This window comes from Myxine glutinosa, chromosome 13 (assembly GCF_964187855.1).
Source record: "Myxine glutinosa chromosome 13, kmMyxGlut1.1, whole genome shotgun sequence".
NCBI classification, from domain to species: domain Eukaryota; kingdom Metazoa; phylum Chordata; class Myxini; order Myxiniformes; family Myxinidae; genus Myxine; species Myxine glutinosa.
This window is the reverse complement of record NC_136273.1, coordinates 16657215-16672035: the sequence shown is the minus strand read 5'-3', so window position 1 is coordinate 16672035 and position 14821 is coordinate 16657215. Positions and strand designations below refer to the sequence as shown.

Sequence of the window (14821 nt, the reverse complement as noted above, 5' to 3'; positions counted from 1 at the left end):
CAAGACATTTCATCTTTTCGTTTTAATTATTTTGTAAAGAATTTAAAAAATATATCCATTTTCACATTATGGAGTATTATGTGTAGATTAGTGACAAAAAAATCTCAATTTAATCCATTTTAAATTCAGGCTGCAACAACAAAATGTGAAAAAGTCAAGGGGTGTGAATACTTTCTGAAGGCACTGTATAGTGTCTATGTTTATATAGATTTGAAAATGGCTCTTTTGGCTAAACAGTTGCATAGGCTTCACCTATTAGGCATGAGCTTAGCAGAGCTACAGCCCCCTACATCTCCTAGGATTCTACTGCAGCCAATACCGGGAAGAGAATTTAATCCTCAATATGTGATTAGTTCATTTTCTCAGAATGTAGTGTTTTTTTTTTCTCAAAACGAGTATGTCAAACACCCGTCAAATTTAGTTGAGGGAGATTGTCGCTCTGCAGTTGACCCAAATAAGCTCGTTTACAGTAAGCCAGGGTTTCAATCTTGACTTTGCGAGTGCATGAGTGACTGCAAATTGTGATTACAGTTTTCACAGTCATTCATGAACCCACACTAGGAAATTCAATGACTTCCATTTGCTGCTTTATGAGACAGTCTTTAAATACAAGGATGCAAAATTATAAATTGCATATCAGATATCGTAATTCTTACATTTTGTAATTTGTGGGGTGATGTTTAGTTTAGAACAAACATCTCCCAAGTTTCGAATAATTTCCCTGAATATGGGACAATAAAGATTTATTATTATTATTATTATTATTATTATTATTATTATTATTATGACGGCAAGAGTATCACCCAGAAAAAAAAAATCCATAGCACATGCTCCATAGCTTTTATAGTCAGTGTGGCTGCTCCTTGTGCTTTTCTGAATAAAACAAAAGATAAATTTATCTAGATACCAACAGCACTTAACTAGAACGGCACTCGGTTGAGCGCATACCCCCGCCAGGCTGAACAGTTTATGGTTTGTATCCAATGATAGGCCAGATCTGGATTCGGACCTGAACCAAAATCTAATTGGCTTGGTCTTGTCACTTAACATTCTCATCTCCCAAGTTTCGTCATAACTCGTCCACAACTTTTTAAAATATCATGTTATATATCGCTTTTGGCCCGATCTCTCAATGGTGAAGAATCACTTGAGAAATTAAATAATTCAAATTCAGATATTCACCAAAATCAAATCGATTAGTCCTTGTCAGACACCCAACCTGCCCACCATGTTTCGTCCAAATCCGTCCATAACGTTTTGAGATATCCTGCTATATATCATTTTGGTTCTCTGTCCCAATGGTGAAGAATCACTTTAAAATTTTGAGTAGCTGGATCCGAATCTACACCAACATGTAATCATTTCGTCCTTGTCACATACACTACCTCGCTGCCAAATTTAATCCGAATCCATCCACAACCTTTTGAGATATCTTGTTCACAAACGCAGACAAACAAATGAAAAATCGGTCAGAGACCGAGGACTGGCCGGAATGTACTTTTTAAAAATTGGCCATTTTGAACAAATATGGCGGCCGAACCACGTGACCGATGACGTCATCATTATTTGTTTTCTAAACTAATTTATTCCTAGATTATGCTCAATTTCATCTTGATCGGATGAAGTTTTGTACTTGTCGAATTATGACATCATAATGGAGGCACCTATGACATCATCATTAACATATTTTATTCCCCATGGAGAGTTCTTTACAATGAGCCATGTCTCAATTTTTTTATATTCAGCACTTTCGGAGATGTAGAGGTGCAAAGTTTTTCGGTTTTTCCAAGATGGCGGCCGAACCACGTGACCGATGACGTCATCATTTATTTATTTTTTCTCCACCAGTTTATACCGACATGGCGCTCAAGAAATTGCATCTTGATTGGATAAAGTTTTGTACTTGTCGAATTATCGAATTATGACGTCATTATGGAGGCAACAACATGCATTTTAAGGCCATTTTCCCTGCTAGAGCGGGGGTTAGCCTTGCGGTCCCCATGACAATCTTCTCCATTTTGCCCTATTTTCTGCATCTCTCCTTGTTAACCCCCTTGCCCGCATTTCTTCTTCCACCATCTTTAGCCAAGTCTTTCTCGGTCTTCCCCGTCCTCTACTTCCTTCTGCATTAATTTCCATCACTCTTCTCAACCAGTCACTTTCATCCTTCCTCAACACATGACCAAACCATCTCAACCTGTTCCTCTTCACAGCATCAATCACAGGCTCTTTTCCCATCATCTTTCGCAATTCATCATTTGTCTTCCTCTCTCTCAATGATACTCCGCACATCCATCGAACCATTCGCATTTCCACCCTTTCCAGCCTTGGGCCGAGAGAGTTAAAAATTGGGCACAGTCTATTCCAGGGCAAGACAAATATGTGTGTAAAGTATGGCGATTCTATGTGCAATGGTGTAGATGTAGTACTGCGCACAAACAGACAGACAAAACCAACCAACCAACATACTTGCCGGAATCCTTTCCGGCAAGTAACAAACAGACAGGGGTGAAAACAACCTCCATCCACCTTCGGTGGTAGAGGCAATCAGACATTGCAGTAACATACAAGACAGCTGAATAATTGTGTTGAATAATGTGAATAAACTGAATAATGTGAAGAGACAGACAAACAGACAATTCTTTTTCAGCAATCATCACTTCCAATTTCCCCCATGCTACCAGCTGTAGATTTCTTGAAGGTGTTCTGTCCATACGGCATCGATGTGAAATGAGTTGGAGAGCAAGAACTCTTTGGCCGGTTTTTATTCCCCATCAGAAAAGGTTTGATCTCGTCCAAATACAATTGCATGTCTGCTCAAATGCTCACTGTATGATTACATCAACAACAGAATTAAATCAAACTGGCACACTGTTTCAAATAGCTAACGCATATCTTGTCAAACAAATATTCGAGTCGGCCAGACCCATCAGAAGCAAGATTGCCCAAGAGAAAAAAAAGTCAATGTGAAAGAAAAATTAATACAGTATTTCAAAACTTAATTATTTAAACTTAAAACAGTTAAATTTAACTTTACATTGTTAAACTAATAAATCCACTTGCAAACCATAAATGCAAATTCACTCAGATGAATCCCAAGGTCAAAAGGCAGATCTACAAAGCGTCAGCAGGTGTTACCAACTATGTTAGACAAATCAAATCACATCAAATGCGATGTTATTCATTCAATCTCAAACGCTCTTCAAAATACGTTTTACTACCAATTCAGCACTTTTTTTTTGCAAAACGTAGTTCTTTCAGACATCAAAATGTCGGTATCAATGGTACAACCCTACCATTGAATAATAAATTCTTATTTGTTTGTATTCATGTGGGGTGCGTTTGGGTGCTTGCATTGAGACATGTCTCTCCAATGCATTTTGACATCAGCTGTCAGACAATGACCAATCTTTTTTTGAAGATGTCTCATACAAGTTGTCTGATCAAGTGTTGCTGTAAATAACATTGCAGTCTAGCAGGAGTCACAAATGTGCATGTTCTAAAAGGTGTGTTCTAGTTTGTCCATGCCAGTATGTGCGTATAGCTTATTGCTCATCTACACTTAATATCGAGGACAGATATCCGGATATTCAGAGGGCTGATGAGGATCTCTCCGAGGGAAAGGAAGAGGAACAGAAGTGGACAAGAGGATGTATATTAATGAAAAGGCAGAGGAGGCATGTCTGTGTTGGATGGGGCATGTGTTGAGGAGGGAGTGGAGGGTGGTGACGCAGGCCTTTGATATGGACGCAACTGACAGAAGAAGGGACACACCAAAATCGAGGTAGAGGACATTCATGGACATTCAACAGTGGGGGTGCAGTGAAAGGATGCTCAGGAAACGGGGGTTCTGGCCAAACCCACAGTAAGGTGGAACTATTATTGGAACTATTAGAATAGTAATCGTAGTAGTCACAACAGTAGCAGATAACGATTTGCGTTGTTGGAAAGCTTCACTTTTTGACAACCTTAGAATTAAAAATGCAAGCTACAAAACAGAATAAGCAAGGACCAAAAAAATCTGCAGGAGACCGAAACATAGGCACACATACCTGGTTATATACTGCTCGCTTTTTCAAATGATTGATTTATACCTTTGCAGGTCTCCACCTCTTTTCTCCATCTTCTCTACATTTAGTCGCTTTCTGAATCAGCAGAACCAGTCCCTGCTTCCTCCTCAGACCCTCTGTCCTCACCTTCTTCAACCGACCCCCTGTCCTCACCTTCTTCAGCCGACCCCCTGTCCTCACCTTCTTCAGCCGACCCCCTGTTCTCACCTTCTTCAGCCGAAACCCTGTCCTCACCTTCTTCTGCCGAACCCCTGTCCTCACCTTCTTCAGCCGAATCCCTGTCCTCACCCTCTTCAGCTGAACCCCGGGCCTCACCCTCTTCAGCCGAACCTCTGTCCTCTTCAGCAGAACCCCTGTCCTCTTCAGCAGAACCCCTGTCCTCTTCAGCATAACCCCTGTCCTCTTCAGCCGAACCTCTGCCCTCACCCTCTTCAGCAGACTCCATATCATCGCCCTCTTCAGCCGACCCCATGTCCTCACCCTCGTCAGCCGAACCTACATCCTCACCATCAGCCGACCTCCTGTCCTCACCATCAGTGGACCCCTTATCGTCACCTTCATCAGCTGACCTCCTGCCCTCACCATCATCCGAAGCTCTGTTTCCCTCGTCTGACTCATCCCCTTCATGCTGTGACCTTTCATATTCATTTGGTGAGTGGCGTCTTTCTTCCTCCCTCTCCTCGCCATCTTCCTCTTCCGAGCTATCTGATGCTACCCGCTTTGGTCTTGGACTACAAAAAAAGAAGAAAGGAAAAAATGAGGTAAAAGGGTGATTGATTAAAGAAAGGAAATGGGTTTTAACATTAACATGTGAGAATTGGAAAACATTCGGAAACTGTACTTTAAATGATTATAAAATAAGATGAAGTAGTCAGAAAAAGGTGAGAAAAAAACCAATACATAATGTTTGAGATGAGTACGCTTCATCAAGGAGATTGGTTTTGTCGTGAAAAGACGGAAAACTATTGGACAAGACGCTTTCCTTCGAAGCACTTATTCAACTTAAAAAAATTGTTGTTGTGACATCCAAGCTGTACGAGTTTGTGGAAAGTATATCACATCAAAGTACGAGCAAAATGACTTACCCAGAGAGGTCAGATGGAGCATCACTTTCCGAATCCCCTCCATCCTCCAATTCACTTCCTGACTCGGGTTCTCGACGTTTCCTCTTTTCCCCCCGATCCGAATCGCTCTCTTTCCGTCTATGGAGTACATCATATGCAATACAAGTAATGATCAGTTTAAGTCGTATTGGTTTCCATCTTATCATTTTAACATCGTTGACAAAGAAAATATTTTGAGCATATCAAGAAAATAATAAGTAGCTAATTGCAGAGAAAATCCCTTATCGGCTCCAGCTTCATGCGAGACGAACCGTTTTATTTTTTCTTTAAATCGCTTCAGTGTTTGTTAGTTTATTTTCCCATTGACCTTCATAACATTGTACCATTTGAGCTTTTGTCATCAAATCTTCACCAAACCTTTAAGAGGAGAATATGGAGAACACAAATGAATAAAATGTACAATTTTTTTTTAAACTGGCATTTTCATCAAGTTTACTCCTGGGTGGATGAATGAATGAATGAATGATCGTTTTAAGGCCATTTTTCCCCGCTAGAGTGGGGGTTGGCCTTGCAGGCCCCATGACCTCATGGGGCCCTGTTTGAGGCAATGTTTTTATGGCCGGATGCCCTTCCTGACGCCAACCCTTAGTCGCCTCTTACGATGCGCAGGGATACGGTGTACCTATTCTAAATCGGGGTAAACACCGTGATCATTCATCCCAGCAAGCTGGTACTCAATTTACCGACCTCGGAAGGATGACAGGCTGAGTCAACCCCCCTGGCGTTAATTCAGCGATCGACCGGGATTCGAACTCAGGATCCTAGGATCCCAAGCTAGCACCCTAACCGCTAAGCCAACACCAGGCTAATGTGTGATGTTTTACAGGTGGATGTGTAAAAGAAATGGAATTCTTGATGTACACCAGGACGAGGTTCATGTCGATCAAACTGGAACAGACAATAGACAGGGAGTGGCTACTAAAGAGTCAGGAATGTCTTGTGGGAGGAAGGATTCTGTTAAACAGATGATGTCCGGTTTATTGGCAGCGGCCCAGATTCAGATATCTGTGAAGCATCGTATGTTTGAGGTCCACCCAGTCAGGGACAGGAGAAGGCACTGTTGACAGGGTGCAGAAGTATGGAGAGGAGCAAGGAGAGTGAAGCTGTAGCTGCAATGTCATTTGAGAAAGGACTGTACAGCAGCAAGATATGGGCAGGCCAATGATTTCATGTTCCGATGAGGAGGCACGATGAGCCTGTTCCAAGCTCGAAAAGACCTACTTTAGACTGACTATCAGAGGATGAGGTGGTCCTTTATACCTCTTCGTCTCCACAACTCCACCATTCACTCTCCACCTACCTCAACTCAATCAAGCCACATCTCTTCCCCGCCCCCGTCCCCTCCACCCTCCAATCCTCGAAGTAAATGTGAGCAAATCTACCCTACAAAAAATATTTATGTAGTTATGAAACTATAAGTACCTATTAGGTGTCTTATTTTATTGTTTTATGTTCTATGAAATTAGGTAATTTCAGAATATTTCTCCAAAATAATGTCAGTGAGTCCCGATGTCCAGCCATCTGTACACATACATCCATCCGTTAACATTTGACTGAAACATCTCCTCACAAACCACCCGGCCCATATGGACCAAGTTTGATACGATGCATCAGGACAGCAAGATCTCAGGGGGTTGTGCTCCCAATCTGGATGCCCCCCCCCTATAAAGTGGGTCAAAGGGGGGGTTTGCCCCAAATATTGGTATTTCATTCAAAAATCTTCTTCTCAGAAACCACCAGACAGATCCAGACCAAACTCACCACGAGGCATCGGGACCATGCCCTAAAGTTAAGTTGTGCTCCTCACAGGGCATCTCCCCTGGAAAGGGGGACACAAACTCCCTCTCCTAATATTCACTGAAACATATTTTCCTCACAAACTACTTGACCAAAATGGACCAAATGTGGTACGATACTGTACATCAGAACAGTAACATCTCACCGGGTTGATCTCCCCATACCATCTGGATCTGCCCCCTATAAGAGGCTGAAAGGGGGGGGTTTCATTTTCAAATTCAGGTAATTTATTTTAAAATCTCAGAAGCCATGGGGAAATTAACCGTCACTCCCCCCACACGGCTATTTTTTATATGTGTGTAAATATATATTGTAATTACTTTACTTTATTATTTAGTATTCATTTATTATTCCTCATTAAATTGCATAATTTTTTTTTTTTTTATTAAGACTTGACATATGGCATATTGAAGTGCTGGAATGTATCTCCTGTAGTTTAGGTAATTCTCAAGGGAAATAACTAACGTCAGGGTTATGTTTCTGGGAAACATGACTTAAACTGATCAAACGGATCATTCCCAGTATTCCTGAACACAAAAACATCGTCTCAAACAGGGATTGCCTCAGATCATGGGATTGTCATGGGGCCCGCAAGGCTAACCCCTGCTCTCGCGGGGGAAAATAGCCTTAAAACGATCATTCATTCATTCCCAGTATTCCTGAACATTTTGTAGTACTTATCTTATCATAGAAGAATAAAGAAACATCCGAATGTACAAATGGCTTTGACACTTGGCAAGTGACACTAGCAAGTTGTAATATCGAATTATATTCATCAATTTACCCTTCACCATAAATCCCCAACCCCCCCACTCTCCCATCCCCAAAACAGTGAACTGGATTATCTATCTTTTTTAATCACTGGAGATTAAAGGTTCTAGTCTGCACATAAATCTATATATTGACAGCCTCCAATTTGGTCATCATCAAGGAATACAGTTCCACAGAGTACTATTGCCTTTCGTGGAAACATTGGGGCTGGGACTTCTATGGATTCTCAAATTGTTTGAAAATTCACCTCCGAATGTCACCGTCTCATCTGTTCAATACAATTTAATGGGAGGGTGTTCAATAAAATTGTGGCCCTTCGTTCAAAGGTAAAATCATTTGTGTTCAAGTTCAACATCCGAGATTGGAGACGAGGATGGACAACTCGGTGGCGAGTGCACATACCTTGAAAGGCTATCGTGCCAGTGATATCTAGCAATGTCTGCAGCACAAATTGCTTTATTCCATTAATCAAGTCAGCATTTTCAGAAGCAATAAGATGGCACAAAAGTAACTGGCATAATGACCTGTACACCACCTAAAAGCAGGCAGTGGAGCGCAAGATGTGAATGAATTTTTTTTAACCACCTCTCCCCCAGTCGAGCTACATCTGCTCTCTCAGCCAGCCCTCCGACCCTTTCCAGCTCCTCCAGGATGCACACGTTCTTTCAATAACCCGCACATGGTTTAATTGCCAATCCGCTCCTTGATACAGGTTTTCCACCTGCCTCTATTATTTTATTCCTATTTCATCCTGTTGTGGAACTGCCTTCCCTGACGTGAAATAACACTTTCCCCGCCAGGGATGAAAACAAGTGGTGCACCACCATCTCAAGTCACTTGCATGTAGGTTACACTAAATCATAAATATACAGTGCCCTTCAGAAAGTATTCACACACCTTGACTTTTTCACATGTTGTGTTACAGCCTGAATTTTAAAAGGATTAAATTGAGATTTTTTTGTCACTGATCTACACAAAATACCCCATAATGTCAAAGTAGAAAACGTTTTTTTTGGAAATATTTTACAAATTAATTAAAAATGAAAAGCTGAAATGCTTCCCTCTCTCTCCCCATCTCGTCTCCCCCTCCCTTTATTGTTTTATATGTCCGTTTGTTTTTTGTTTTATGTGCTAATGTGTGTTTAATGTGCTAGCTCTTACACAATCCTCAATCTTGGAAACCAAAAAAATAATAATAATAATTCCAAGGAACTATCCGTGGACTGCGAGATGTCCGTGGACATCCGAGATGGGACTGCGAGGAGGTATGGTTCTACGAAAGGGTATAAAACGATTTCTAGAGTATTGAAATTTCCCAAGAGCACGTGGAAAGCACATCAAGAGGAAAGGGATGGAATATGGAACTACCCAGACACTTCTTAGAGCTGATTCAGTTGAGCAACTGGGCGAGGACCTTGGTCAGGGAGATGACGAAGAACCCAATGGCCACTGACAGAACTACAGAGTTCCTTGGCTGTGATGGAAGAACCTACCGGAAGGACAGCAGTCTCTGCAGCACTTCACAAATCTAGGATTTAGGGGAGAGTGGATAGACGGAAGCCACTCCTGATAAAAGGAAACATGACAGCATGCCTGGAGTTTGGAAAAAGGCACGTGAAAGACTCAGAGTATGAGGCAAAAGATTATGTGGTCTGATGAGACTGAAACTGAACTGTTTGGCCTGAATGCAAAGCGCCACGTCTGGCGCAAACCAAGCTCAACTACTCACCCATCTAGCACCATCCCTACCGTGAAGCATGGTGGTGGCAGCATCGTGCTATGGGGATGCCTTTCAGCGGCACGGACTGGGAGCCTTGTTAGGGTAGAGGGAACAATAAATGGAGCCAAATACAGGCATATCCTTGAGAAGAACCTGCTTCAGAGTGCAAAAGACCTTGCTTGGACTGCGGCGAAGATTTACGCTCCAACCGGAAATGACCCCAAGTATACAGCCAAAGCAAAACTGGAATGGCTTCACAACAAGAATATGAAAGTCCTTGAGTAGCTGAGCCAATACTCAGACTTTAATCCCATTGAGAATCTGTGGAAAGACTTGAAGATTGCTGTGCACAGACACTCCCCATCCAACTTGACAGAGTTTGAGCAAATATGCAACGATGAATGGGAGAAACTCCCCAAATCCAGACATGCAAAGCTGATACAAACATGCACAAGAAGACTCGAAGCTGTAATCGTTGCCAAAGGTGCTTCTATGAAGTATTGTCTCAGGGAGCTGAATTCTGTTGTAAGCAGGGATTTCTGTATCTCATTTTTAATTATTCTGTGAAACCTTCGAAAAAAAAATCCACATTGACATTTTTGGGTATTATGTGTAGATCAGTGACAAAAAAAATCTCAATTTAATCCACTTTAAATTCAGGCTGTCACACAACAAAATGTGAAAAAGTCAAGAGGTATTAATTTTCTGAAGACACTGTATGTGGATTTAAAAATCATAATTAATGTATGTTTTCGTGATAATCAGTTTCACTGTGATTCATAAGTGTCAATGGAGGATCTTCGTGTACATGACCGCCGGTTCCTGCAGTGGGTGTTATGGTGCATAATGAAATCATACTGAATTAATTGGTGGTCAAGCAATCGGGAATGGCTGGAAAGCACCTCCATAAATGATCTGGCTTTATGAATATGGCAAGTTGAAATGTATCCCAAGCTGATAGCTGATTTAACACGAAATGTGCAAAATGGCTAGATTAAGAATATTCAAAAATGCAATCCTTCGCAACCTCATGATCTCGAGATACTTACTTGGTGGGTACACCGAGATTCAATATGCTATCACAGATAGTTGCAAAAAGGCCCTTCTTTTTTAAAAGCAATAGCAAACCAACAAATGTTTATATTATACATTTATGTCTTTGTATACAGAATCGAGGCTCGTGTAAGAGTTAACACATTGAACATGAAAACATGCACAGACACATAAAACATACAACGAAGGGAGCGGGAGACAAGATAGAGGGGTCAATATATGGTTGAACCCCCAAAAAATTGATACAAAAGGTTTTTCAATGGATTCTGGTACCATTGGGCATGCTAAATAACATACTAAAAATCTAGTAACATCTGACTTCCGGAAAGGGGTCATTTTCAAGATGGCGTCCAAGATGGCCGCCAGGAGCTTAAAATGGCCATATCTCAATTATTATTCAACCTAGAAAGGTGGTTTTGGTGTCTAACCCTAGGTTTTAGGGCCCAAGGAATCCAATTGAATCAATAAAATTACCATCAGTTAATTATTTATTGACAAGTCCAAGATGGCATCCCAAGGTGACATCCTGATCCACTAAAATGGCTCTGTCGAATAGTAGTCAACCGAGAGAGATTTTTTCAGTGTGTATACCTAGGTTTAAGGCACCCAGGAAATCATCAAAATTACTTAAATAAGCACAAAGTAATCAGGTAATCCAGTAAGCCAGGTTTACCAGCCCATTAGGCATTTGTTGTCTTATACAGTTAGTCGCTATTCATCGTCATCCTCCGACTCACCAGCTAATGAACCAAGTGTGTGTTTCAGATTGGAGATAAGAGTGTAATGTGTCTACACCACTGCCACCTGTGACTCCAGTCCACAGTATTCAGTGATCATTACAAAGGTTTTTACAAAGCTTGAGAGGTTATGGCAAGGGACAGACTATTTTGACATGACATGTGTTCTCAGTTGATATTCATCCATGCCATGACTGGTTGTGACACGACTTCTCGGATTTTTGGTGTTGGCAAAAAGACTGCTTTCCAGAAGCTTGTAAAAGGAGACCCTGTCGTTCGGTCTTGTGCCAACACATTCACCATCCCAAACCAGACCACAGAGGTGATCGATGACCTTGGATGCCGAGTAATGGCTATCCTCTTTGGTGGCAAGTGCAAAGATTCCCTTGCAACAATGCGATATAACACCTTCAGCAAGAAGGTCGTCTCTGCTTCGTCTTTTGTAACACCCGAACGTCTGCCCCCAACTGAATCTGCTACCAAACTTCACTGTCGTAGAGCGTACTACCAGATCAGGTGTGTATGGGAAAAGAAGAGGGTGTGGATGCCATGAAATGGGGGTGGAGCCTGCAGGATAATCAGTTTGTCCCACTTATGTCAAGAATGAACGCTGCTCCAGACAGTCTCTTGAAGGTCATTCATTGTAACTGCTCCACTGCCTGCAAGACACTCCGCTGCTCTTGTAGACGATATGGACTACCATGTACTACTGCCTGTGGACCGTGCCAACTTGAAGAATGTGACAATCCACATAACAAGTTTCTTCCAGAGGAGTCGGAGGATGACGATGAATAGCGACTAACTGTATAAGACAACAAATGCCTAATGGGCTGGTAAACTTGGCTTACTGGATTACCTGATTACTGTGCTTATTTAAGTAATTTTGATGAATTCCTGGGTGCCTTAAACCGAGGTATACACACTGAAAAAATCTCTCTAGGTTGACTACTATTCGACAGAGCCATTTTAGTGGATCAGGATGTCACCTTGGGATGCCATCTTGGACTTGTTAATAAATAATTAACTGATGGTAATTTTATTGATTCAATTGGATTCCTTGGGCCCTAAAACCTAGGGTTAGACACCAAAACCACCTTTCTAGGTTGAATAATAATTGAGATATGGCCATTTTAAGCTCCCGGCGGCCATCTTGAACGCCATCTTGAAAATGACCCCTTTCCGGAAGTCAGATGTTACTAGATTTTTAGTATGTTATTTAGCATGCCCAATGGTACCAGAATCCATTGAAAAACTTTTGAAATCAATTTTTTGGGGGTTAGGTGAGTTTTTTTTCATTTATTGACCCCTCTAAGAGGGGGAGAGAGAGGGAAGCACACAAGCACAACAGTAGAGAACAGGGACGTCGGTACATCGGTGGAAGGGGTAGGGCTGGTGGAGGAGGGAGGGGTACACAGTATAAACCAAATGAACACTACGAATAATTTCACGACTAGGAATTTCAGGAAAGAGGTTGGGGCTTGAAAGAGGCGGATTGGGGTGTTTTAACGGGGGTAGATAAGATCAAGGTTTTGGATGGGGGAAGACAAGAGATGGTGGTGAACAGCTGTTTTGAAGACCTGGAGGGAGGAGAGGGATTGAAGAAAGTGTGGGAGTTTGTTCCAGAGGCAGAAGAAAAGAGGAATGAAAGAGTGAAGGTGAGCAGAGAGTCTTGATTTTGGCTGTTTCACCAGAAGAGGGTTGCTGGCAGATCTTGTGCGTCCTGCATGAATATTTGGGGGACAGAGAACAGACAGAGCAGGGGGAGCAAGGCCGGAGAGGAGTCGGTAACAGACAGAAAGACCACCAACCTGCCTGCAGTGAGAGAGAGAGAAAGGCCCTCAGAATCGCCTTCATCATGGGAGATACCAATGATTCTGAATGCTTTGGTTTCAACCACGTGAAGCCGAGCCAGGTGTGAGGCAGGAGCACCAGCCCAGAGGGGAGAGCAGTATTCCATTGAGCTGCGGATGAAAGCTTTGTATGTGGTGAGGATCTCAGAAGTGCCCAGAAAACTACTTTGCACGACGGAGGATGCCCAGACAGTAACTGGCTTTGGAGACCAGCTTGGAAATGTGGTTTTCCCAGAAAAGATCATGGCAGATAGTGAGACCCAAAAGCTTGTGTGACAGAACTTCTTCAAGAGGATTGTTGAGAAAGTAGATGGGAGGGTTGTCCAGACGGTCTTTTCAGAGAGACAAAGTGAGAGTGTGAGATTTGTCACGATTGAAAGACATGTTCCACTTGTTTGACCAGTTTGTGATATTGTCCAGGTCTGCAGAGAGTGAAGAGGCTGCTGCCTGCTGATGTAAGGGTTGAGATGTAGAGCGGCGGAGAGTGGGGTCATCAGCAAAGAGATAGAGAGGATTTTCCAGAGAGTCGGAGAGATCATTGATGAAGACCAGAAAAAGCACATGGCCCAGAACACTGCCTTGAGGAACTCCAGCCTGAACAGGGAGGGGGAGATGAGAGCATTCCATTCAGGGCCGCACGTTGTCTGTGATCAGAAAGGAAGTCTGCAAGCCATGCGTGGAGGTTTCCATGGATACCATAGGAGGAGATTTGGTGAGCAGGTCTGGGTGCCAGACCTTAGCAAAGGCACGATATACGTCAAGGGAGACAGCTCTGATTTCCTGTTCTGTTTGTCCCAATTTGTTCTGTTTGTTCTGTTCCCAAAATATTCCATTTGTCCCATTTTTTTTTGGGAAATGAGTCTGATCTTTTTATCAGACACAAACACCAGCAAGTTTCAAGTTCCAGAATGAATTATTGCCTCAAACTAAGTAAAATGCATCGGCCTTGGGCTTTAACCAAAATGAAAGGTATTTTGCGTTTTGGAAGATATTTCTCAGGTAATGAAAGATGTTTAGCACTACACGGTGGGTAAAGGCTGTAGTGTGCATGACACGCCCCTTGATCACCACTTTATGATGCTTTATTTCAACCCTATCACCCCCCCCCCCACCCCATCCCCCATTAATACCGCCTTTTGTCCGAGATATAATTGATCAATTCCAACAAGTCATCAACAAAAATATTTTCCCAATCATCATCGTTGTAATCTATTCTGGTGAGATGGTGTAATTAGGACACGACGGCAAACTCGATGCCATTACAGCATCAATTTGAAGCACGCCTCGCCATTTTGAAGTTTATCGATATGGCAATGGCAGATCTATACCAATGAATCCGGCCGTCTTTGCAAACAGCACGCCCCTATAATAGAAACATCAACAGTGGATTGTGTGAGAAGCAGGTTTTCAAGCCAACAAGGAGCTTGTGATTTAACCGCTATAATCGGGTTAGTCCTTGTTAACAGCTCGGATCGCGGATTGCTATCCGCTCGGCATATTCCATCCATATCCGTGATTCGGGCGGGAGTTATTCCCTCGTTTCCGGTCAGCGTTAGTACTTAGGTAATAGCGAATCCCTAGTCCTAAAAACCCTACCTAACGCTGCCCGGGAAGGACGTTATAACCCCCAGGATCGCGTCGGCCAGATAAAAGACAAGGAGATTAACCCCCTCTTAATAAAGGGAGAGCCGACGTCGGA

The 14821-nt window shown here is 42.4% G+C and overlaps 1 protein-coding gene across 2 annotated transcripts in view; it reads right to left on the bottom strand.

Annotated features, from left to right (window-relative positions):
• Window positions 1-2747: 2747 nt before the first annotated feature.
• The window catches only part of CTR9 (CTR9 component of Paf1/RNA polymerase II complex), a 109564-nt gene continuing 97490 nt past the window's right edge, over window positions 2748-14821 (bottom strand). For both annotated transcript variants that reach the window (XM_068133860.2, XM_068133861.2), the window contains exons 25-26: window positions 5156-5272; window positions 2748-4801 (exon numbers count right to left, since the gene is read on the bottom strand). In XM_068133860.2, coding sequence (XP_067989961.2) covers window positions 4135-4801; window positions 5156-5272 — 784 coding nt within the window. In that variant the 3' untranslated portion in view covers window positions 2748-4134. The remainder of the gene's footprint in view (window positions 4802-5155; window positions 5273-14821) is intronic.